At 42.4% G+C, this 22077-nt stretch overlaps 1 protein-coding gene across 1 annotated transcript in view; it reads left to right on the top strand.

Moving 5' to 3' along the window:
* The window catches only part of LOC109451464 (nuclear body protein SP140-like protein), a 71399-nt gene that overhangs the window by 30299 nt on the left and 19023 nt on the right, over window positions 1-22077 (top strand). The window contains exons 8-13 of the mRNA XM_074331398.1: window positions 4415-4539; window positions 5141-5496; window positions 16154-16316; window positions 17424-17592; window positions 19670-19753; window positions 21082-21135. Coding sequence (XP_074187499.1) covers window positions 4415-4539; window positions 5141-5496; window positions 16154-16316; window positions 17424-17592; window positions 19670-19753; window positions 21082-21135 — 951 coding nt within the window. The remainder of the gene's footprint in view (window positions 1-4414; window positions 4540-5140; window positions 5497-16153; window positions 16317-17423; window positions 17593-19669; window positions 19754-21081; window positions 21136-22077) is intronic.

Consider the following 22077-nt stretch of genomic DNA (forward strand, 5'->3'; position numbering starts at 1 on the left):
TTTACAGCCACCAGCATGCAGACCTTGGTGGACTGCATTCCTTCTAATAGCAGTGCCTAAGCAGAGATCCCAGCTAGTGGCTCTGCCCTTCTAGCAGAGCCAGAAGTCCCATGTGGCTAGAGTTTGGTTGGCAGTTCAGCCTGATTTGGGTCCCCTGTCAGGCCATACCAGCATGGAACCCATTGTGCCACCCCACCCAGGTGGTAAAGCAACTTTGCAGCCCCAGCCAACTGCTGAGTGTAGCTCCTGGCTTTCCTTTGCCATCCAGAAAGTCTGGCCAGGGGACTGGGCAGCTATAGGCACAAGCCTATGGTACTGATGAGCCCTGTCTCCAGCCCTGCACAACAGCAGAGCCCCACCTATGGCCCTGTCCAATTGCCAAAACAGATGTGTCCTCACCTACTTAGGAGCCTAGCCAGTGAGCTCATCCAATCGGAGATCGTTGAACTCCATCCAATGGGGGAACCTGGAGAGCAACCCTGCTAAACAATAGAGCAGTCTCTACTCACCCCCAAACGCAGGATACAGCTGGAGACCCCTCCAAACCAGAGTGTGGACAAAAACTGCCAAACAGCAGAACACAGACAGTGGCCTAACTGATTATGAAGCCAACCTGTGACCCTGCCAAATTCAGGGCTCAGTTCTCTGCCTCACCTTATAACAACACAGTATAGGGCTCCATGTGACAGCAAAATCCAACCTGTGGCCCCTCCTAAACATGGAGTCTAGCCAATGGCAACATCAGATTGGGGAGTATAGCCTGAAACTACCCAACCAGGAGCTATTGCAGGAACACCCTGTAACATTGACCAATCACAGAGTCCAACTGGTGGCATCAGCCTGGTAGCATAACCAGAACAAAGGCAGTTGCAGAGCCAAGCAAGTGGGCCCCCTGACTATAGTGCACAGCCAACAGCCCTGCACCATCAGAAATGTCACCCAACCACAAAGCTCAGCCAGCATCCACCCCTCAACCTCAGAGCATGGCAATGGCCTTGCCCAGCTGAGACCCTGATAACACGGCCCACCTGTCCATGGATGCTACCAGCTAGTCCATCCAGAACCCAAGCAGAGATGACAGATGAAGATCTTTTTCCCTACTGAAGTGAACCTGTAACTTCTGGAAGAGGAGACCGCTTACTCAAGTGCTCCGATACCAACAAAAAGAATCAAGAATCATGAAGAATCAAGTAAACATGACACTACCTAAGGAAACTAATAAATTCTAATATCTGCCCCTCAAGGAATGAAGACTTATAAACTGCCTGACCAAAAAAATCAGGCTAATCCTCTCAGAGATGTTAACTACAAAAATACACGGACAATTCAATTAAGTGAAGAAAACAATGCATGAACAAAATCAGAAGTTCAAAAAAGAAAAGAAAAAAACTATCCAAAAGACAAACAAACAGAAATCCTAGAGCTGAAGAATAGAATGAATGAACCGAAGAATTCAGTGGAGAGCTTCAACAACAGACTGAATCAAGCAGAAAAAAAAAGTGAACTAGAAGATAGGTTATTTGAAATTATTCCTCAGAGTGGCAAAGGAAAATTTAAAAAGAGTGAGGAATACCTAAAGAACTTAGGTGACACCATCAAGGAATATATACACACATTATGGGAATACTAGAAGGAGAAAGAAAAGGAAAGGGACAGAAAGTCTACTTAAAGCAAAAATTAGTGAAAACCCAAATTTTGGGGAGAAATGAACATTCATATTCCTGAAGCCCAAAGGACTCAATACGTTGAAACATGACCTGAATTCTCGGTTGTACACATTTGGGTGCACTTTCTTCTTAGTTACATGCACAGTGATTTAGAGCAGAAAGGAGACAGAGGGAAGGTTGTGGCCCAAATTCCTTGACAAGAGATGTCTGTGTGAATAATTTCCTGAAACAAAAACAACATTCCACAACCATAACTCAATCACCGCCTTTAGCAAAGAAAAAAGAAATTCTTAGGTGTTTTGTTTTTTTGGGCAACAACTTATATGTCTAATCATTATAGATAGTTGTTAAGCATTAATTCCAACTGAAATTTTATAGTAACCCATGTCTCTTCACTACACATACTATTTGCTCTGTTATTTTGTTTATGAAACAAACCCACTCTAAGCAGGTGTGTGTTTATGCTCCCATGAGCACAGAACAAAATGTGCATAGTTCTGTTTGCGTGTCTCCTAACAAAGGTGTGACTCTGATGCTCTGCACACAGCATCACTCCCCCTTAGCTGGGCAGGGAGCTCGGGGGCCCTGGAACCACTGGGGTCTCCAGAAGCAGGGCTGGGCCTGGAAGTGGCCAGGGCTGGTCTGCTGACGAGTGAGGACAGAGAATTCTGCTTCTGATCTACAGGAGTGAGCTCCTAACAAACTGGCCTCCTGCAGAAAACATCTAGAAACTGGACAATATTTAGAGAACAGCTGCCTGAGACTTCTGGAAAGTGACAAAAGGCAGGGCAACTCTCTCTCGAGGGAAATTGAAACTCAGAGGGAGCCGGAGTAAAATATTTCCTGTTTACTATCGTCTGGCTGTGACAGCAGCCATAGGCTTGCATGGGATTGCACAATCTTTGGTAGAAAATCTGCTTTCTTCCTGGTCAGCAGAGACAGGCAAGAAGCCAGGGCAGCCAGGTATTCTGGAAAGCAAGAAGGGAAATCCCAGGAAGGAGAAAGTCACAACCAGGAAGCCCAAACTCTGGGTATAAACCCTCCCCAAGTCTTCTGACCTGACTTCTAAACTGACAAGGAAAAAGGTGAGCCAGATGGGGATCAAAATACCAGCTTTATTTCCTGATAAGCTAGATCGGGGATAAGGCTTACATGTACGGTCAGAAAGGATCCCTAAATCTGAACCCCAGAACAGGGCTTCACCACAAGGTCTCAGGCTGTTCCACCCACCACACCTCCCCACACACCCCAGGCCGCTGTCCCTGTGCACTTGAGCTTGGAGGAGCACAGAGCCCTGGCCTCTGCAGGCAGGACGAGCCCAGGACGCCCACAAGGAGCAGACTCACCTTTTGCATAACTGCCAATCCTAGAGCCTCCCCAGAAAGAAGAGAGGGCAGGAGTCCCGCTGATGGATGCACCACCTCCTAGAAACGGACACTGAGAGGACCTGAGTTTCCCACTGAGGTCCCAGGTGCCCGCTCCCTCTCCATTTCTGCATCCACAGAGGTGCTGAGGGTTTCCATCCTCTGGCCCAGTGGCCAGCGTTGCTGCTGTCATTAAATGCTCAGGTCTGGGATTCTACTGCCTCATCTCAGGGACAAACCTCTGTCCCCACAGGGTCTCCCAGGTTGGAGACTCTGCCCCACTGCTGAGGTCTGAACGAGGCTGCTCCTGGTGAAGCTTAGGACACTGGTCCCCTTGGTGTGTCCTCCACCACGTGTCCCTCCTCACTCACTGCCTCTCCTGCTTCCCAGGTTTCCAGGCCCAGTGCCCGGGCCGCCTCCCAGACAGCAGACGTGGTCCCTGGTGTCAGTGCTCCTTGCAGCCATGGAAATTTCCTTCAAATCAGTGCAGCAGCGTTGTTAGGATTCAACCTGCTTCTGAACATGGTCCTGTCCGGTTCATACCCGCGTGGGTCTGACATTCATTTCCTTATCAAGGAAACTGCTTTCTCTGCAGAGGCCTCCTGATTCCACGGAAAACACGGCTGCTCTCGCAGAGTGGGGTGCCTGCCTGTTGCGACCTGCACAACACAAGCCGTGGGAAGGCGAGGGAGGCGGCGAGGGTTAAACTATCATAAAGAGACAGAGACTCAAATACAGTTAAATCACAGAGGACCGAGGGACTCGCAGCCTCAAGGGACTGGAGCCCCGAATCGGGTTGTCGTGGGTATTTATTGATTTCTTACAATAAGCATCACAAGATTAAAGGCAGGGTCCACGAAATTCTCATACCACACCTTAAAATTCTTCCAATTCCCAGATATCTGTCCCAAAGCAACCGATGTTTATTGTCCCCAGGCGACTAAGGTGGGTGTGTTCAACCCCCTGGGGGAGCAAGTCTCACAAGGTAAAACCATCCCATGAGCTAAGCAGGAAGAGCGATATCTTATCACTCTAAGAAGTCCTTTGCATAGCAGAGTGCAGGACAATTGGGGCATGCATTAGCAGCTTCCCATAATGGTGAGGAGGAGGGGTATGGCTACCTCCTGACTTTTATTATGTTAACTCATGGGGGTCCCAATGGGGTCCCGTCTGGCTTAAGTCGTTCCTCCCATGAGGAATCATTACTAGTCTTTGACTGCAGACCCAGCTTACAAGGACCAAATAGAGAGACTTAGGATAAATGAACTCAACCCCAAAGAGGGACAGTCCCGCAAAGTCTTCTTTCCCTAAGGAAAGATTGGAGGGGACAAACGGCTAGGCTGCTGTGTGACCACACCTGCCCAGCTTTCTCTGACCCCACAGGAACATCTCCTTCCTTGGACAGGGCAGCCCCAGTGTGGGAGTGCCCACCCGGAGAGCTGGCCCCTGTGGGTTTGCCACCCAGCAGCTGCTATCAGCCTCTAATTCAGGTGGTGTATTTGGTGACTGTAAGCAGACCCAGGGAAAAGTGTCACATTAATACCAACACCCAGCATGGTGGTGACCTGGTCTGCCTGCTGCTCAGGGACAGAGGAGGGAGAGAGGTGACATTAGAAAAGGCTGCTGTCATATGTGTCAGACCCTGTCTGGGCCCCATGCACAATGGAAGATCGGAGCCTAGGACAGGTGTGCCCTTCAGAGACTCAGCTTACTAGTCCTTCTCCCCCCCAAGTAAGGGAAGGAGGGTGCAGTGACAGAGAGATCCCCACGTGTGCTGCACCTGGTACACACCGACACACTACCCATTGGTAAAGGTGTCCTCATCTGTGTCCTGGTATCGCTTCCAACCAGAATGATGTTTGCTCCTTTTGGGGAAAGAGAAGTAGAGAGAGAGTAGAACCTTCCCCTGCATCTTAAATATAATCAGGCAAGAACCTTATTCACAGCCAGAGGAAGTCGGATTCAGGGGAACAAATGTGGAAACCATGGCTCTAGAGTATGTCCGCTTCTCCAGCCCTGGGTAGGAACATGGGGAGCAAACTCTGTAAACTCTGCACCTCTTAGAAGGTGGGAGCAGCTGAGGACAGCGGGATTCACACAGATGATTAGAGTCTTTGCACAAACAAGGGGCCTCCTGGGAGCTGGCCCTGCTCCTCCTCTGGGGTCCTCCTCCCCTGGCCTCCAGGCTCTGACTGTCACTCCTCGTCTTCCATTCCTGATGCCCTGATGGCTGAGAACCACCAGGGGCTGCAGGAGGAGGGAGACAATCTGGCAGCTCAGGGAATGTTACTTTCACTTCTCTTTTCCCCTTTTGGGTGGAGCCTTCTCAGGGAGAGTCAGTTCACAAGCTTCCTGCTCAGGACTGCAGCCTTCCTGCACTCAGGAGGGAGAGACCGGAGGGGTCAGAATCCAGTCAGCTCCTGGGACAGAACGATGGCCAGTGGGTGCAGTGACCTCAGCACCAGGTCAGTCTATTTCCTTTAACTTTCCCTCTGGCCGTGTTGCTGCTTTAGAGGCTGTTATTAGATACCTTAACCAAGATAAGAACCGTCACACACAATGTAATGAAATGCAGGAATCTGTAAAGAGAAACCGGGTTTTTAAACTGCAGCAGGGTAGCTACTGGCATGAATTTAGCTTTCCACACTCACATGATTTGTTTCACAGCGACTGCTCAGCTGGCAGGCCCATCTGGTCTCAGCTGTCCTTTCTGACGCTTTGAGGCAGTGGTTGTTATTTTCTCGTGATCTCTGAACCGTCTGATTTCCTTCTGGCCTCCTGCACCTTCGCTTAGGCTGTTTCAAAGAAGGTGCTTTAGAAAATATAAAATTCAGGATAAACACATGACTTGTTTGCAAACACTGAGTGCTGTGGTCTCGTACGTGACCTGGAGATGGGTCAACTCCGGGCCTAGTCCCATTTCTGGGTGTGGTTCCGGGTTCTTCCTTGACAGATCTCTTTTTTAAACACTTTTTTAAATTATTAGTTTCAGGTGTACGAAACAACATAGTGCTTAGACATGTACACAGCTCACAAAGTGATAACCCCTGTAAGTCTATTCCCTAGCAGACACTGTACATAGCCATTAGAATATTATGGACTATACTCCCCATATGTACCTCACATCCCAGTAAGTCTTCTACAACGCAAATCTGCACTTTCTAATCCCTCCACCCTTCCCACCCAGCCCCGCAATCACCTCCCATTTAGCAACCACCAGGCTGTTCCCTGTATCTACGGGTCTGTGTCTATTTTGTTTGTTTGTTTATTTTGTTCTTTAGATTCCACATGTAAGTGAGGTCACATGGTATTTGTCTTTCTCTGTCTGACTTATTTCACTTAGTATAATCTTGATCAAAGGAGTAAAAAGAATAGAAAGGACACTAAAGACTAGTGCAGGCTGAGTATTTTCATTTTCATTTTCTTCTCTGGGTTATACCTCTGACAAGGAAAAGGCTAGAAATCCTGTCCCTATCCTTCTTCCATCTGGCAACCATCAAAATGTTCTCTGTATTTTTGAGTTTGTTTCTGTTTTGTTTGTTTAATTTGTTCTTTAGATTCCATATATAAGCAAAATCACATTGCATCTGTCTTTCTCTGTTTAATATACTCCACTCAGCACAATACCCTCCAGGTCCACCCATGCTGCCACAGATGGCAAGAATCCATTCTCTTCCATGGCCAAGCAATATTCCATTGTATATATGTACCACCTCCCCTTTATCCATTCTTCCATCTACAGACACCCAGGCTGCGTCTGTATCTTGGCCATTATAACAATGCTGCAATGAGCATACAGATGAACACGGTCCCTCAAAGTAGCATTTTGAGTTTCTTTGGATAAATACCCAGAAGTGGGATTACTGGGTCCTCTTTGTCTCTTGTTGTAGCCTTTGTTTTAAAGTCTATTTTGTCTGGTATAAGTATTGCTACCCCTTATTTTGTTTGTTTGTTTGTTTCCATTTTCATAAAATCTCTTTACTTTCCATCCCTTTACTTTCAATCTGTGTGTGTTTTTCAATCTGAATGAGTGTCTTGTAGGCAGTATATGTAAGGATTTTGTTTCCTTATCCATTTTGCCCTCTTATGTCTTTTGATTGAAGCATTTAATTCATTTACATTGAAAGTAATTGTTGATAGATATGTAGTCATTGCATTTTATTATTCTTAATTTTGATATGTATATTTTTTTCATCTGAAAGAAGTCCCTCTAACATTCTTTGTAATACTGGTTTGGAGGTGTTGAATTCCTTTAGCTTTTTCTTGTCTGGGGAGCTCTTTATCTGTCTTCAATTTTAAAAAAATAGCCTTGCTGGGTAGAGTACTCTTCTTGATCATAAGTCTTTTCATTGCTTTGAATATTTCGCGCCAATCCCTTCTGGTCTGCAAAGTTTCTGTTGAGAAATCAGCTGACAAGCTAACGGAAACTCCCCTATATGTTACTTGTTGCCTTTCTCTTGCTGCTTTTAGGAGTCTCTCTTTGTCTTTAACCTTTGCCATTTTAATTATAATATGTTGTGGTGTGGGCCTCTTTGGGTTTATCTTGTTTGAGACTCTCTGCACTTCCTGGTTTGTATGTCTATTTCTTTTGCCAGATTATGAAAGTTTTCAGTCATTATTTCTTCAAATAGGCTCTCAATCCCTTGCTCTCTCCTCCTTGGTACCCCTATCATGCAAATGTTTTTACGCTTCATATTCTCCCAGAGGCCTCTTAAAGTAGCCTCACCTTTGAAAATTCTTTTTTTCTTTTTGCTGTTTCAACTGTGTGTTTTCTGCTACTTTGTCTTCCCATTCAGTGATTCGATCCTCTACATCATCTAGTTTGCTGGTGATTCTGTCGAGTGCCTTCTGCATTTCAGTTATTGTATTCTACACTTCTGACTTGTTCATTTTTATGGTTTCTACATCCCTTTTAATGTTTTCTATCTCTTTGTTGAAGTTCTCACTAAGTGTCTTGAGCATCCTTATAACCATTGTTTTGAATTCTGTATCTGGTACGTTGCTTGCCTCCATTTCATTTAGTTCTTTTTCTGGCATTTTCTCTTGTTTCATTTGGAATGTATTTCTTTGTGTCCTTATTTTGGCTGCCTCTCTGTGTTTGTTTCTATGCATTAGGTAGATCAGCTATGTCTCCCAGTCTTGGCTGGGTGGCCTCATGTAGTAGGTGCCCTGTGGGGCCCTGGCACAGTCTTCCTCGTCACCTGAGCTGGGTGCTCCAAGAGTGTCCCTTGTGTGGGGGGTGTGTGTCCTCCTTATAGCTGAGCCTTGATTGCTATTGTCACATCAGTGTGTGGGATTGACCCCCAGGCTGACTGGCTGTGGGGTTTGGTCACACCCATACCTTACAGGGTGCTATGCAGGGGTCTTGCCTCACTGGGTGGAATTTACCCCAGTGAACTCTGGTGCCTGTTGAGACCACCCTTTGTGCGCCACCTGTGGGGTTAATGGGTGGTGCTCTGCTGTGGTCTGAAGCCAATCTCCAAGTATGTTGGTTCTGGGGCCTCTTCGGAGGGGCTCCAGTGCAGGTGCAGGTCACCCACTGCCTGTGACTGGCTGGGGGCTACTTGATAGGAGCTACAGAGTGATCTGTGGTGGCTTACTGCCTGTGCTAAACTTGGAGGCACGTGGGAGAGGTCACACTGCAAACTGAGGATACCTGCCACCAGTACCGGGCCTGGGGTAGCTCTGCAAAAATTCAGGATATCCTGAGGCCTGCTGCCACCTGCCAGCTCCTTTAAAGTTCAGTTGCTAATAAAGCCTCATGTAGTATGCACATTGGCTGAGACGGGGTCTCAGTGAGTCACTAGAGTGGGAACCATTGTAGTCACCAGGTTAATGTAGATTCTGGTTTGCTTCCAGTGCTCAGCCTAGAGCTACTCAGCAAAAGTCTCAGAGCACATCAAAGCCAGTTGCCACCTGCCTGAGGCCGCAGACCCCAATAGTTTTCCAAGAAAGTGTGCAATGCGGGTGGAGCTGGCTGCTTGCCGAGAAAGTGCCTCTGGCACTGGGGAAGTTGGGTAGGGTGGGGTCCCTGTGAAGCTCACCAGAGGAATTCAGGTTCGGATTTGTCCATGTGGGAGAGGGCTGAACACAGGAAAGATGGTGCCTGCCTGCTGGCTGCACAGGTAGAGGACCCCACACAGGGAAAATTGCATGTTTCCCTCCAATCCTCACCCTGTACCCACACAACTCAGTTTCTCCTTGTATGTCTTAGATACACCTCAAGTCACTGTCCCTCCACTGTAGCCCAGGGTGAGTGTCTGTGAGCGAGCGAGGCTGTGTTTAGGTCCTTTAAGAGGACATCTGGTTTCCCACAGTCTTCTATACCACTGGAACAGGAGGAATCCCCACGTTTTCATAGCCAAATGTTGTGGGGGCTCCTCTTCCTGGCACCAGTGCTCCAGACTGGGGAGCTTGGTGTGGGGCTGGAGTCCCTTGCTCTTATGGGGGAAACCTACGTGGCTGAGATAACCCACCAGTTCTCAACAGCCACATGGAGGTTTGGGGCTGGCCCATTCCGCATCTCTGCCACTTTTACCAATCGCGATATGGCTTTTTCTTTCTATCCTTAGTTATAAAACTTCTGTTCAACTAGACTTCAGATGGTTCTCCAGGTAGATTGTTTTATAATTTAGTTGTAATGTTAATGTATTCATGGAAGGAGACAGGCACAGGATTTATCTACTCCACCATCTTGGATTTTTGAGTTTGCCTTTTCTGATAAGCTGTAATATACCTATGGTTTGCCCTGATCCCAGATGAGGACATCTAGGGCTTCAACTGAGAGACTGCATTCAAGTAATATTCTCCACTTTTCAAATTTTTGTCATATTTTCAGCCATTTGCTTCATGCAGTGTTAGAACTGAAAAAAGTTCTTGAGGAGAAAAACCAACTGAAATTTTAATTCTTTGAAGTCTCTAATTTTATATTCCAACTTCAGATGCATCAAAACTTCTGTTAAGTTTCTTTGTCCTTCAGCCATAACCCTCTGCCTGTACCAATCCCAGATTATCAGCCTTTAGCTATGTCCAGAATTGACATGTGTTCCCAGGAGACAAAGCGATTACATTTTGTAGTTAGATTATGAGCCTCTTCAGGGCTTTCAACTCTCTCCCTTTATGTTCTATAGACCTCATCATAGTTATCATTGCCATTTCTGAATGGTAAGCCTGCAGATAATTCTGAGCTTTCCAGATATTTTTGACATGGTTGCTCTAGCTTCTTGGCCTGGAAAACTTTACCAAGTATCTTGATGGGGAATGTGACTGTATGTTGGGTCCCCTCACCTGCAGCCCTGCATGACCATTACAAACTCTTCTGTCTTCCTTGATCCCAGCCCAGATTTGATCTTGACCAAGCCCAGATTCTCATTCTCTGCTCTGTGACTAGTCTTTTCATTTTCTTAAGGAGACTTTTGAAGCACAAATGATTAAATATTTTAAATTCTAAGTTATCGATTTTTTTAAATTAAAAAATTTTTAATTTAAAATTTAGATTATGCTTTTGGTGTTACAGCTCCTTTTTGTCTAACCCAAAGTCACAAAGATTTTTTCCTACATAATCTTCAAAAACTGTTATCATTTTCACTTTACATGGGAACAGCTACATAATTTGTGGGATTCAGTAAAAAATGAAAGTGTTGGGAAGCCTTGTTCATAAATCATGAAGAATTTCAAAACCGTGAAAGCAGAGCATTAAACCAAGCACAGGGCCTTGTGTGACCACATAGGGTACATGCCCATGAAGCTGGCCTGTCCTCACATTTAAGTCTACAATACATTTTTGAGTTGATATTTTGTGTGGTGTGAGGTAAAGGTATAAATTAATTTTTGTACATGTGGATATCCAATTGTCCTAGCACCATTTATTGAAAAAATTAATTTTCCTCTTTGAATTGCCTTGGCACTTTTGTTGAATTTTAATTAACCAAAAATATAAGGGTTTATTTCTGTACTCCCAATTCTTTTCCATTCATCCATATATGTATTCTTATGCCAGCACTATGTGTCATTTTTTTCTTTTTTTATTAAAATATAGCTAACATACAATATAATATTAGTTTCAGATTACTGTAGCTTCATAAGTGTTGAAATCAGGAAGTATAAGTCCTCCAACTTTGTTTTTCTTTTTCCTGATTGTTTTGGCTTTTCTGGGTCCTTTGCATTTGCACATAAATGTTAGTATCAGTTTCTCAATTTCTGCAAAATGGACACTGGGGAAATGATAGGAATTGCATTAAATGTATTGATCCATTTAGGGAAAATTATCTTAAAATTATTGAGTCTTCCAATCTAAAAAAAAAAATTAATGTCTCTATTTATTTAGATCTTTAATTTTTATGTGCAATATTTTTATAGTTTTCAGCATGAGTCTTCCATTCCATTGGTTTAATTTATTTCTAAAAATTTTAATCTTTGCCTATCTTTATTTTTAAATTTGAGAAGCCAACTTTTAAATTTCTAAGTTTCCTAGTTTATTGTTTTATAAAAACAATATTAACTCATAAGCTATGTGGTATTAAATATACTTACTCTAAAGTCTTGTTCAATCGGCACTATTATTTCTATTTCCTCTGATCTCATCAAGAAACGGTGAAAGAAGGATCTGATGGGACCAGGGTAGAATCTTACACCCTTCACTAAGGCATCCTAACAGCCTCGGATGTAGCATTACATGCCTTTCCCAACATTTCTTCCAAATATTACACATAAGATTTTTATTACTTTGACTTATATAAAAATAGAGTCATAATATATTAATCTAAACTTAATGTTTTTATTCATCTATAAAACTATGATCTTTCACCAAGTTAATAAAAATAAATAGCTACTGTGTTTCCCCGAAAATAAGACCTAGCCATACAATCACCTCTAATGCATCTTTTAGAGCAAAAATTAATATAAGACCTGGTCTTATTTTAATATAAGACCGGGTAATATAATATAATATAATATAATATAATATAATATAATATAATGTAATACCAGGTCTTATTTTAACATAATATAAGACCAGGTATTTAGTATAATATAATATAATACCGGGTCTTATATTAATTTTTGCTCCAAAAGATGCATTAGAGCTGATTGTCTGGCTAGGTCTTATTTTCGGGGAAACACGGTATGTAATGTTCCAATAATGTGGATGTATCATAATTTATTCAACTATTCATCCAAATGGAAAATCAGGTTGCTTTTAGGTTTGGGGGTCATATTAAGTTATTATTATTGTGTTTTTTTTCACTACTAAAGACAATGCTTTAATAAGTGCTTTTGTACTGATGAGTATCTAATCAACAAGTATTTATTGGCACCTTGTGTATATCAGGTACTCGAGAAAAGTTAATAGAATCTCTGTCCTAATTGCATATATATCTGGGGGAGGACAATGACAATTATAAGATAATAAATACTAAATAAAATACATAAGTAATTAATTTAGTATGTTAGGGAGTAATAAGGACATGGTAAAAAGTAATAGAGCTAGATTAGGAGGTAGGGAGTACATGAACAGAGTGGGGGGCTGTGGCTTTCTTAGGTTGGTCAAAGTAGGTCTCATTGAGAAGGTGACATGGAAGAAGGACCTTAAGGCGATGAGAGTGTTAGTTCACCACATGGATATCTGGACAAAGAACACACTACACAGAGCAGACAGCCAGCACCAACTTTCTAGGGCTAAAGTGTGCCTGGTGCGGTCAAGAAACAGCAAAGAGGCGGTTTGACCAGTGAGAAGTGAGCTAGGGAAGACGAGAGTAGGACTGGATTTTTTCGGACCCTTTAACACTGTAAGGACTTAGTTTTCCTCTAGGGGAAATGGGGAGGCCCTGAAAGTTCTGGAGCTCTAGTTTCTGTAAGATGCTTATCAATGTTTTTATTTCCATAGAATAGGTTCCAAAAGTGGGGCTGGCTGCTAGGCCAATATACAGTGCCTCTTAAAATTTAGTAGATATGGCCAGATCTTTTCTGTAAAGGCTACAGCAATTCACACTCACACCAGCAATGAATGTCTGTTTCTCTAAATCTTCTGCCATGCTGCAATGTCCCTTATGAAGTTGTGTTTGCCAATCTAATGGGTGAGCAATGGTTTCTCATTGATGTTTTAGTTTGGATGTATTCACATGGTTATTGGACATTTTAAGTTTCCTTTCTCTAAGTGCCTGTTCAGGTCTGTTTTCTTTGGGATTATATCAGTAGGCTGGAGTCTTTGTATATCAGATATATTTACCCTTAGTCATATGCTGACAATATTTTTCTACAATGTCTTTTAATATTTTAACTGCATTTTAAACATTTAAATCTATTAAATCTTCTTCTATGTACTTTCTTTTTATACTTTTCTTTGCTTGACTTGGATGTTTGCTCTGGCATACAAATTTTAAATTACTTTATCCAGTTTCAATGGGATTACTAGTAGAAAGGGCACCACACTTTTATAATAATTTCAGAAGGATTGACATTTTTAAACTGCTATGTTTTCCTAATTGGGGGCACCTTCTACATCTCCATTTATTTAAATTTTTTTTAAATTTTCTTCAATAAGACATTATAGTTTCCTTCATATAGGTTCATACCTTTTAGTTGTTTATAAATATGTATATGTGTATTTACTATTGTGTTTGAAGTATTTTATTTCTTTTCAATATATGTTGCTGCAAATAAAATGTGTTTTATGTACCAGTTTTTTTTACCTCATGCTTCTTAGCAAATGCTTTTTCTAGTTCTTAGGGATTTTAGTTATGTCTATAGGGTTTCTCTGTACATAATCATTGACCACATAATGCTGTATCTTATTTTATATTTATACCAATGACTTCATTTTCTTATCCTATTGCATTAGTTAAAATGTATATGGTAGGCATCACCGTTTGTTTGTTTTCTTAATGACCTCATCATTTCAATGATTACTATAGTATTTGCTATTTTTTTGAAATTTTATATTGTGATAGCTTCCATCTATTTCAGGTAATTTTTCTAAAAATAGCTGCTAGGTGTTTTCAAATTTCCTTTTAAAATTCTTTACCGATATAAGTGTATACTTTTTTCTGCTTTTGTTTATTGCTGTAATAAATTATATAACCAGGTTTTCTAATATTCAACCATCTTTACTCAATCTCATTCCATCATTTCCCTTTTTCTTCTTCTTTTTCAAACTAGCCTCTAACCGCAAGTTCCATTTCATCTTTTACCCAACAGAGTGCTTTCTGTTTCATTCAATAAAAATCTGAGTGTTTTGTTTTCATATAGAGCCTGTTAAGCTTCTATTGTTTATAACATTGTGATACTTCGATTGCGACCAAGATTATGATGATCCATATTCATATGCATTTCAAGGATATTTGAAAAAATTGTGTTCTCTATTTTTTGGACACAAGATTAGACATATCTTTCTTGCTAAATACAGAGCCTGTATATTTTTATCATTTTTGCATATGCAAAGAGTCAAAAACTGGAAGTGAAGATTTTTCAATCTCTGACAACATGGATGATGAGCAAGAGAAGTCAGACACCGAAGCATATTTGATGTATTTTCCTCATGAAATCCAGTAACAGGCAACATTAACACATGGTGACAAAAGGACAGCAATGTTTACCACTGAAACGTTGCCTGGCGGCAGGTGGTCAGGATGCAAGACAAGAGATGGAGGGTCTGAGGTCCCGTTCTTCATTTTTCAAATAACACGTCAGTTTTTAGCACCCTGTGTCCCTCAATCTTCACTGCGTCTTCAAGATTCCCCAGGGCACACTGATGCTTTCCTGACCTAACTGCTGGGAGCAACCTTCACCTACAATGGCAATTAATGCTCCTCTGACCAATTTTTTTTGTCCTAATGATTTTAGTTGAAATCTCTCATTTACTCATTGCCTCTCTACCATTCTCTTGGTTGTTGTGAACTTAATTTCTATATTATTATTTTAATGGAGTCTTCAATAAGAGAGAAAACAAATGACTCCCTTCAACCTCTAATCAGAAACTCATTTTTTCCTTTTTTTACAGAATTTGACAAAATAATGCGACATTATTATTCCCTGTTGCATACTGGGTACTGGGAAGTGCCACTGATTCTCTTCTGGTTTGAAACAAGAAAGCTTATACATTTTCATAACATTTAGGAATATATGATGTGTATTAAAACATCAGAGAAACAGCATGATCAACTAAGAACCATCATTATAGACGCTAGTTAACAATTACTATCACAGGAAACAGAAGCCATTTCTGAAATTCAGGTGCCTAAAAGGATTCACTATATAATACAATACCACAGACAAATTTATATTGACATAAAGCAGAAGTCAGAAGTCCCCGGAGAAATGACTGATATTCTTGTGAAATTTCAATTTATACCTACAATATCATTATTAAACCACATCTTATTATTTATGAACTAGTTTTATAATTCAGAATGGTATTTTTCTCAACTGCTGTAGGTCAGAGGACACCTTGTATTTTTCATTCTGAGATGTATTTTCTCTTAGTTTTCAATGAAGATGAATTTTTAAGGTTAGATTCTATTGTTATTCCATTGTATCTTATTCCTCTGTGGATGACCTGTCTACTCCATCTCACTTTTGTCCAAATTTAAACAAAAATTTTCTTTTTTTTAATTCTCAGCTCCCTATCCCTTCTTCTTCGACAACCGTTGGCTTGTTTTCTGTATCTACAGGTCTGTTTCTGTTTTGTTTATTCATTTATTTATTTATTTTTTATTCCACATTAAGTGAGATCATACGGTATTTGTCTTTCTCTGTCTGACTGATTTCACTTAGCATAATAACCTCTAGGTCCATCCATGTTTTCTCAATAGCAAGATTTCATTCTTTTTTATTGCTAAACAATATTCCATTGTGTGTGTGTATGTATGTATCATATATATATCATATATGATATAGTATATATATCACATCTCATAAGACATTTTCAATCTTATGTCTCTTTCTTATGCTCCATGCTTCCTTCTATTATTTTTTCTTTATTGCTTCAATTCCATTCATTCTATTTGCTCAGGACCACTTATTTTATATATGTTGGTTCTTCAAGTCTATCACATATAAAATGTTACAGCCTCCATATGCATCTCAAAATCTTGATGACCATTTTATCATGGTACCCTTTCTCCCTAGGATATCTGTAGAAGACCAGAATACAGACGAGAGGTTTATCTATAAGATTGTACTTGAGCACTTCAAAAAATGTAAGGTGGAGATTTCAGATGCAATAAAAACAACATTTCCTTTCCTTGAACTTCTCCGTGACCATGGATTTATCTCCAATAAAACATACGAAGTAAGTGAGGTTTAATATGTCACGTTCTGATAAACCAGCCCTAAATTTAGTTCTGCTTTCATATTCTGCAATCAAAGTAGGGTTGCATCTAGCCGACTGAGGAGTCTCCTATGTTGGGGATCTTCTCAGGTATTGTTGTAAGTGTTCCTATAAGGTGAAAAGGCAGAGAAGGAGCAGGCATCACTGGAGACAGTCCTGCTCCTAATTGCAGGAACGGTGTTCCATGGTGCCCACTGGAGTTGGGGCGAATCGCACTGGAGATAGGCTGGATCTTCAGTGGGTGTGCTCCATAGATGTATAATGCCTTGTAGGAATGCATCCAATGTAGCATAAACTAAGAATTAAAAGTTATTTTAATGAATGGATGAATAAATTGAATTGATTTAGTGAAATAATAATTGACACAGCACTTCATTTCAATGGACAGCGATTCAAATACTTTGATCTGCGAACATTAAAACCCACAGAGTATTAATGTTTTATTAAGACAAATTTGGAAGTAGATGCTTGTTCTTCTTCTCCAACAGTTTTCAGTCTCCTTTTTTTTCTTTAACTTTTGATATTTCTAGGGTCTTGGGATTTAGGTTACTTTTAGCCAAAAACAGGTGCTGAAATAGAGATGCAAGACTTCTCTTTTCATAGGAAGATACTTTCTCTGTGGCAAAGCTCACAGTAAGAAGAAAGTCATCATCTGGTTTCCCTGAGCTCTTCCAGACCAAATCAGTCCTGAGGAAGGGCAAGGTTTGTCCAGTCAGTAGAACAGCTGCTCATCACCTACCTGCTAAGCCTATTTCTAATATATTTACCCAGGCTCTCAAAGGGCTACACATCACTTAATTTGAACCCATTTTTATTCTTCAAAATTGTTCTTTCTTCCTTCTAATGTAAATGAGGGTGTGGAGATCAGATTCACAAATAGGCATTTTTAAGGAGGAACGATTTACTTATTTCACTTAGTAGCCATACAAATACATAGACATTTTAAACATTACTTGACAAGATACCAATGTAGGAAAATTTTAATACGTTATCAGTAAAATCCCTTTCTAGAGCTCTTCTGTAATTTGGAAGTCTGTGTTTATATTTTCTTCCTTCAATGTTTTTAAGGATTGTGAAGATTCTTCTAGAAACCAGGTCCCTGTACAGAGAGTGGTGTACAGTGTTCTCTGTGAACTAGAGAAGACATTTGACCTGCCACTTCTGGAAGTATTGTTCAGCAATGTCACCAGGAGAACCTATCCTGGTTTAAATAACGTCTATGAAAGCTTCAGAAATGGTAATGAGGTTTATTATCTACCTTTCAATGTCCAGAGTCAACTTTTTCGACAAGTACATATTGAGCTTCTACCACATGTCTGACATGTAGCTATGCAGTGGGGATACAGCAGTTAAGAAAACACACGTATCCTGAGCCCTCTTGAAGCTTGTGATACGATGGCAGTTGGCACAACACCCACCCAGAGGTCTGCTTAACTAGGCATTTAGACTCACAGGACAACCAGACCCACAGTGGCATCACATTTACTTAGAAGGACCAATGACAGGACACGCAGCATCCCAGTAAGGCAGCATCAGTTGCCCCTCCTCTGTGGGCCCCTTGCAGCGATCCACACAGCAGCCCACCAAGCTGACTGCCACCGTCCTTGAGCGACAGCTTAGCGGTGGGGGCAGGATCCACCCTGGCTTAGCAGCACCAAGCCCATGGGTGTCAAAGTCTCATGTAACAAGTCTGTAGTCATAAGTTCCAGGAGCCCCACGAGGGACAGCCAAGTTACAAGCGTCACCACACTGAAGGAAGACCAAAAGTGGCTGAGAGTTCACACACAGTCCCACCCAGGCCACACGAAAGTTACCTACCTCCAGTCACAGGTCATTTTTCACCCTAAAGCCAGTGTTGGCCTAGAAACACCAAGGAGAGGCCTCCTTTATCAGGTTTCCAGAGTAATGAGAAGGAAAGTTAACCCCAGGTCGAATTTGCCCTTAAAGAAGGAACAATGTTTTCATTAACTCATTCTCTACAACTGGGTGATAAACAATCCAATATCACAAAACCAGTTGCTCTGCCAGAGATGGTTCATGATACTGTACAAAACTACAGGTTTAATTCTCCACCTTTTTCCTGAGAAGGCATGGTTTTGTACTTTTTAATTGGTACTTGGTAAAGAATATGTCTCTCCAATAATTTTCTTTTTACTTGCTTAGAATACTTTTTATTTCAGCAATTTAATTTCAACCAGGATCTCCAACAAAGATGGAAAATTCACACACACACACAAATGATTATGTGAACTGAGGAGGGCAGATGCTACAGGGAAACGCATAGAGTGTGAAAGGTCCAGTGTGTCTGCAAAACACGGGCAATTCGATTTTTCTCAATCAGAGACTGAGAAGCAGACCTTGGGAATTGATTCAAAAGGGATAAATTCGAAGTAGATTTTGGAAGGTTTGGCATCTAAAGCTAAGGAATTCCAAGTTTACTTACTGGACATTAGAGAGATACTACAGGTTCATGCCCCCAAAGATGCATCTGCCATCAGCCCTGAGCAACGTGAACCCACTACCAGTCAAGTCTCCATCTCCCTGGACTCTCCCCAGATACCCATCCCCAGGCTTCTTGGTTTACTTCCTTTCTCTCTACATCTGCTGTGTCACCTTCATGCAGGCGCCCTGGGCTGGTGCCCTGCCTGCCCTTTCTGACAGCCCCCTGGGTCCCTGGTTCAGGCGTCTCTGGACGCCCCCCAGCACCACAATGTGCTCTCCTGCTTTCAGCTTCAGAGAGTGTCCTTCCTTTGTTCCTGGGATCAGGGTCCCCGGGAGGTCTGTCTAGTTCCTCTGTTTTGTCCTCTGATGTCCCTTTGGGAAGCGCTCACCCTCCGTGACCCAACTAAGTCCAACCTTCCTCTTGTCCAGCCCCATCTGTAAAGCTGTTGGGCTTCCTCTTTTATACACGCGGACTCTCTAGGATCCTAGTCCTTCGACCAAGGAAATCCCTGTGTTTCTTCCTAACAGTTTGAACAGGTCAGGAAACACATTGCACTTGCAGTATTTATTTTGTGCTTTTTCAGACATCTGAATTTTACATGAATTTACATGAGTAACAGGCTCACAATATATCCATGACTCCTTCATCCTGACACTTGAGTCACTCCCCTCTGTGTGGGAAATATAAAGGCTCCCTTGTTGGGGGTTCTCCTTTCTGTCCCAGGGATGAGGGGGGATCTTAACCATGAGGATTGGGACCCAGTGAGCCCTGAGTGACCTGAGGGCTGAAAATTCCTAAATGTGTAGATTTCAGATGTTGTCTGTAGTCTCTAATGAAGACCTTTAATTGTTTTCTCTCTCCCTCTATTCAGTGATCAAAGAGAAAATTTTTCACCAAGCAAGTGACAGTGTTGAAAGTGTGGACAGCCATAATATCCAGCTAAAGCTTGAACCAGGTAATTGTGACCAGATAAAAACCGATTCTCATCTGATAAGAGGAAAGGAGAAGAGGAATTGGGGTCCTGTCCTGAGTGGAGATTGGGGATCAGGGAAGAAACACTGAGGAGCATGGAGAAGGCAGGGAGGGGTGTTTGTATGAGCCTGTGACCAGAGGCCAATCCTGCAGGAGAGACTATGACAAGCCACTGTTGACCCAATGACCAATTCAACAAAACGGAAACCCAGGGTCCGAGTCAGGAAACCAGATTTAAAGAGAATGATGACCTGGAAGTAATTGTGATTTACAAGGGCCCTTAGGAGAACATCAGCACGAAACTGTGAAGGGCTAAGAACTATGGGTTCAAGGTCAACTCAAAGAGGAGACCCTTGATGATGATAGAAGAAGGAACTGATTTAACTGTGGGGGATGACGTGCAAGAGCAGGAATGTTTAAGGAGACAGGCGGTCATCTAGAGATAGATGACAGGAAGTTGTAGAGGTGTGGAGAAGAGGACGTGGGTACTTTGCGAAAAGGAAGAAAGAGAAATGAAAGACAGGGAAAAGGGGTAAAAACACACACACAATAAAAACAACAGTATTATTAAGTGCTCACTTATTGAACATATCCTCTGGCAGTTGTGGATTTAGTGCTCTGCTCACAGCTGCCATTAGAGGTTAGTATTACTTATGAGCCCATTTTGCAGATAAGGAAACTGAAATCAGAGAGACCAGGTGTGTGGGGCAAATGAGCAAGGATGGACCCAGGCATTCTGAACCCAGAGCCTGTGTTCTTAGCCCTGGACACACCCAGGTCATCTCATGGAAAAGACAGAAACATGAGACCAAATTAGGGAAACATATGCAGAGAGAGAGATACAGAAGGAACACCAGGAGCTGGAGGAAGTGGAGGAGAATCAGCCCCTGAAGCTCAGGGAAAGGCCAGCAAGAGAGAGTGAACAGACGCAGAGGGAGGGTGTGGTGTGAAGGGGTGGGGAGCGAGGCACCAGGACTTTGTAGGAAGTAAGGTAAGGCCACTTACCTTATCAGCGGCAGCTCTGGGGACAAAGGCAGGTTTGCTATGGCCGTGGGCGACAAGAAAAGCCATTGCCAGTCTGGGTAGCTTTTGGAGGACACACAGTGAGATGGCCTGGCTGATGTCCTCTCAGCCAGGGGTGCAGGTGATGGCAAGAGTCGTGTGGGTTCTTCCAGGTCCAGATGAGCTCCATATTGATACCCAGAGGGGGTTTTTAAGATCTACTTTATAAAAATTAGAAAGAGATTAGGGGAGAATGGCACAGCACATACTTCAATTTCTGAAAAAAAACTTCTAATTTCTGTCCCCTAGGAACTGTTGAAAACTCTCTCTCCTGGATGTACACAAACACCTGGCGTGACAATGGTTTGTTTTTGTTGACTGTTCTTTGATCCTTTGTTTCTGTTTACTGTTCTTTGTTCTTGTCCCATTTTCTGGGCATGAGAGTGGGGGTGGGAAGGTGTTGCTTCTTTATAGTACTGATTGCCCAGGATTGTCCATCCTTGTATCCTCGATTTCTCCAAGGATTTAGGTAATAGAGTCTTCATTCTCTTGGTTGCCTGGGAGGTCCGCTCTGTCCACAGTCCTTAAACACACTTGTAGCCCGTTCCTCATGGCTCTGGGACGGGACGTTATTGTCCGTGCTCCAGGCTTCACAGTTTTCTGCCTCTGTCCTGCTGGAATCCAGCCAAGACCTCTGTGCTTGGAGGTCACATCCAGCAGTGGGTGGGCAGCGCTGCAGTGAGAGAGGTGAGGCAGAGGAGGGGCGTGTTTTCCTCCTGGGCCAGGGTCCCTCACCTGTTGGGCCCCTCACAGAGGACCTTGCACACTGTGCCTCCCGAGCAAACCCTCTCCCATCAGCCCTGGGGCAGCAGGCCAGGAGCTGCCTGCCAAACGCCAGACAGGCCTCTGAAAAAGCGCTGGTACTTTAACAGCCAATAACCACTGCTTATACCCTTGACCTTCCCTTAATCTATAACCCTCAATAATGTTACTAAATTAATTAAAATATTATAAACTTAAGACATTAGGTATAATGATTTAATTTTCTGCTCAGTCACAATATCCCTTATAGTCATACAGGCAATATAACATTTAATCTTGTCAAATGCCTTAAAATGATGGTCTATCATCCACATTATTCTGAGGACAAAGAATCAGCTTAGAGAGTTGGATATTTGTGTAAATTTACACACCTTGACTAGGAATTGGACTCTACTGTGATGCGGTGTCAGAGCAGGAGGACTGGCGAGCAACTGCCTGGCTTTTCTCTGCCCTGTGACCTTGGGGAAGTGGCTGCCCCTCTTT

This window comes from Rhinolophus sinicus, linkage group LG01 (genome assembly GCF_036562045.2).
Source record: "Rhinolophus sinicus isolate RSC01 linkage group LG01, ASM3656204v1, whole genome shotgun sequence".
Lineage (NCBI taxonomy): Eukaryota > Metazoa > Chordata > Mammalia > Chiroptera > Rhinolophidae > Rhinolophus > Rhinolophus sinicus.